Source organism: Corapipo altera, unplaced genomic scaffold (assembly GCF_003945725.1).
Source record: "Corapipo altera isolate COAL_440 unplaced genomic scaffold, ASM394572v1 128952, whole genome shotgun sequence".
NCBI classification, from domain to species: Eukaryota; Metazoa; Chordata; class Aves; order Passeriformes; family Pipridae; genus Corapipo; species Corapipo altera.
In genome coordinates this window covers 1-4223 of record NW_020885344.1, presented here as the reverse complement: position 1 = coordinate 4223, position 4223 = coordinate 1, and the positions used below count along the sequence as shown (strand labels likewise).

General features: G+C 48.9%; 1 protein-coding gene across 1 annotated transcript; it reads right to left on the bottom strand.

Moving 5' to 3' along the window:
• Window positions 1-1314: 1314 nt before the first annotated feature.
• LOC113940413 (puromycin-sensitive aminopeptidase-like) lies at window positions 1315-3693 on the bottom strand (the record flags this gene model as incomplete). Its single annotated transcript, XM_027631556.1, has 5 exons — window positions 1315-1445; window positions 1544-1699; window positions 2113-2220; window positions 2645-2701; window positions 3517-3693. Coding segments are annotated over 5 exons (564 nt in total), but the record flags the coding sequence as incomplete, so codon positions are not given.
• Window positions 3694-4223: the final 530 nt, after the last annotated feature.

Genomic DNA, 4223 nt, shown 5'->3' with positions numbered 1-4223 from the left:
TGCTAAAGGAAAGCCACAGTGGCTTTTCCATGAGCCAGCCCCCTCCTGCCCTGCCCTGTCCTTGCTGCAGGGACAGCACGTGGCCCCGAGGAGCCGAATCCAGCCCCCCAGGCAGCAGGTCCAGCGGGTATTTCGGGACACCCGAAGGAGCTGTGGGGGAAGCCTGAGGCCACTGTGCTCAAGCATTTGTCCCGGGATCAGGTTTCCCAGGGCTCCTCCCAGGCCTCTTTCCAAGCTGTGGAACAACCTCCAAAGGCCCAGCAGTTTTGCTGGATAGTCTCACATTTCCTCCTCCAGCACCAACACCATCGATCCCCCCGCCAGCGGCTGAGGCTGGAGGAGCTTCCCCAGAGGCTGCTGTGACTTTGCATTTTCCAATGGGCTGAAGGAGAAGGAGCTGGCACAGCCAGGAGCCGTCCCTGCCTCCATCCAAGCAGCTTTTCCCGGGATTTGGCAGAGCTCCTCACACTAGTGTAGCCACAAGGTGACACGGAGGCTCAGCCACGTGAAGTGCTCCGCTCAGAGCTCGCTGTGCTGGCTCAGGGAGCTCTCTTGGAAAGGAGCTGGGATTTAGTCAGGGAGGATTTTTCTGGTAGATGTTTTGCAAAGTGTTTTTTAAGAAAAAAAAAAAAACCTAACTATAGTGGCAGGATTTCTCTGTCAAATCACTTGAGCTATTAAATCTTTCCTAAAATCACTAGATGGTAAAAAGGGCAGAGTGAGCTCATGGCTCAGCTGATCTTTGGAATAAGAATTCCTCCCGAGTATTTTCCTACCAGGAAAGCCAAAATTAAGGGCCACATTTTTAGGTTTCTTCCTCCAAGAAGTCATTCTTGTAAAAGAATAAATCATCAAGCCCACACCCCTTCTCAGAACTCCACCGAGACAAGGGGGTGCAACAAAATCACAACTCCTTGAGCCCCCAGCCCAAGACAGACTCTGCAAAGACACTGATCTGCCTGGGCCAAAGCCTTGCCCTTGTACACAGCACAGAAAACTTGGAGCAGAGGGTGGAACCGAGCCAATTCCTGCCAGGAATTCCCCCTGGCTGTCACCCCAGGGAGCCCCAAACGTGTCCTGTCAGTCTGGGGAGGACGAGCCCCAGCTCGGGGTGGAACTCAGGGAGGCTCAGAACTGCTGCCAATCCCTGCTGGGTTTTATCAAAGCTCAAAAGAAGGAAAGAGAAATCACTGGAATTGCACATTGCTTGGAAAATGCCAATTGAAGGAGTTCCAGTGATGTTGGATCCAACCCAAAGCAGTGCAGCTCGGGGGCAGAACCGGGCAGAGCCACAGCCCAGCACCAGAATCCACATGGAAACTCCTGGCTCTGCCCTCAGTGCTCACAGGGGGATTGTCACGGATTAATTAACCACTTCTTTAATTAATGGCTCTTACCTTCACTTCTGCAGCCATTTTATCATTTGCAAATCCATCCACTGTGAGCTGAAGGGGAAAAAAAAACCAGCGTGAGCCAAGGGAGAGCCTCCAGCACTTCCCACAGGACAGTTTGGGTCTGGCTCCTTCCTCAGCCCTGCACGTACCTTTATTAGTCTGGATATCAAGAATCCCCCTTGGTATCGGTTATAAAGTTCCTCCCAGTTGTCCCTTACAAATTTCCAAGCAGCTTTCCTGCCCTGCTTGCTGCCTCCAGCAACTCCTCCGATCACCGACACCGTGTCCTGGGGACGTACCTCTTCCTGGGGATGGGAAAAAACAAGGAATATTCCACACTGCTCCAACAAATCCAGCACGTTGGCTTTGTGCTTTTCCCTGCCTTGTGCATTTCTACACCTCAAGCTGGCAATAAAAGCTTTTTTTTTTTTTCCCCCCCTAAAAATTTTAAGGTACAACTCAAATCTGTTAATTAAAAAAAAAAAAAATCCCTAAGAAGAGTTTTAAGATGCAATTCAAAGACTTAATAATTAAGATAATTTCTCCTGGTTTAACACATTTTATCCTCACACTGCTGTACCCCCAACTGCTCTGAACACACTTGCCACTCCCACAATGTAAGGGTTATACAGTACCCTGAAGGAATACCCTAATATTAGGATTATTATTATAATTATTGTGATTATCCTACTGTCCAGCAGCTTTCCCAAGAACTTACTGAAAGTGCAAAGGTGAGAACTTTTTGAATCAGTTCTGGCTGAGAGATGGCTCCGAGAACACGTTCAATTCTGTTCTTCTCCTCCTGCATGTCTGCCTGCTTGTGGAGCTTCAGGGCCAAAGGGAAGAGAGTTAAAATATAAAATAAAAAAGGCTGACTTCTCACCTAATGGACTCCCTGGGTATGGCAGAGCTGCTAATTAATCTTCCAGCCCAATAGGTGACAAATTGACCTGGCTGGGGACTCACCCTGCAGTTATTCCCCCACCACAGACTCATCCCGTGTCCACGAGCACAAATTAAATTGGTAATAAACTGATTTGCATCGCTGTTTATGTAAAGGTCAAGTAGTTTAGAAGGTCAAGTGTCCCTCCAGCAGGGAGGAAGGATCCCAAAAGGAGTGCTGGGACACTCCACTAGGTGGCAATTTGACACCAGGCAGGGAGCAGGGGCTGAGCCTGGGGATGGATAAAACACATCCCAGAGGAGCTTTTGGGGCGAGATGTTGAGTCTGGGTTTGAGTGGGAACCCACCTTCAGCATGGTGTCCAAAGTAGAGCTGTCCCCGTGCTTCAGCACCGTCACATAGACCTAGGAGAGAGCAAAAAACCCCCAGGAATGCCTTTGGAACTGCCAGGAATGGGACAGTTTGTGCACACTGGGGTCAGAATTCACCCCAGGGAACGCGCCCAGCACTGACCCCTGTGTGTGTTTTAAAACTGGATTGCAGAGATGCTCCAACTCCTTCACTTTTTCCCCCCTCAACCTCAGCACAATTTTGGCAATTCCAACCACAGCAAAACCCCGGGATGGCAGATCCAGGGACATTTCATCCTCCCCAGGACCATCTCCTTCGGGAGCTGATCCAAGCTTCGGACTGAGCCGAGCTCATAGAATCATAGAACAGATTGGGTTGGAAAAGACCTCCAAGATCATCAAGTCCAACCCCTGATCCAACTCCAGTTACTATATCATGGCACTAAGGGCCACGTCCAATCTCTTTTTAAAAACCTCCAGGGGGGATGGTGAATCCACCACCTCTCTGGGTAGGCCGTTCCAATGCCTGATAACCCTCTCTGTAAAGAATTTCTTCCTAACATCCAACCTAAACCTCCCCTGGCAGAGCTTGAGCCCATGTCCCCTTGTCCTATTGTTGGTTGCCTGGGAGAAGAGACCAACCCCCACCTGGCTATAACCTCCCTTCAGGGAGTTGAAGAGAGTGATGAGGTGGCCTCTAAACCTTCTCTTCTCCAGACTGAACAACCCCAGCTCCCTCAGCCTCTCCTCATAGGACCAGCTCCCACCACCTCCACCCAAACCAGTTGGTCTCACCCCTCCACACTGGTTTTCCTCTAATTCCCTATTTTTGGGAGTGGGGACAGCGTTTTGGGGCAGCAGTAACCTACAGGACTCCTCAGGTCAGCTGACAGGATGTGTTTTCCTTCCACGTGGTCCTTAAACCGGCGTCGGGCCTCTTCTAACGTTGCCTTGTGCCCAGCTTTTCCCAGTTTTCCCAAAACCAGACCCCTCAGAAGGGCATCTAAGTGACCTAAGAGTGAGGAAGAGGGGAAAAAAAAATGTAATTATTGGGACACACAATGGAGCCCAGGCCTTTCCTTCCTGGTGGGAGGAATATCTTGATTTTTGGTGGGGAATACATTGATTTTTTTTTCACAAAAAGGAGAAAATTCCAGCCCAAACACAACCTGTGAGTCTAAAACCTGAGTTGTGGCAGTGATTTTAAACATTTTACCTACACCAGGACTGACCAGGACAGGTAAACATGCACACAGCTTTCCATCCTTGTAATCCAAGGATTTTCCTGCACTTCAGCAGGTGGAAAGTTAAAAAGAGAATTTTTACCAGGTACAGAAAGGTTTTACCCCTTTTAACTTGTGAATAACAGAAGGTTCTTTAGGGGGTTTTGTGGCTGGTTTTAAATATAAAAATACCCCTTGAATGCCTCCTTTTCCTCCCTTCTCTCCCCTTTCCCAAATTCTTGATGGTTCATTTAGAGTTTTCCAAAATCACCACTGGATTTCACAGAGGTTTCCCCCAAAATCTTGAATTACTGACACACAAGATTTCCAAAACCACCACTGGATTTCACAGA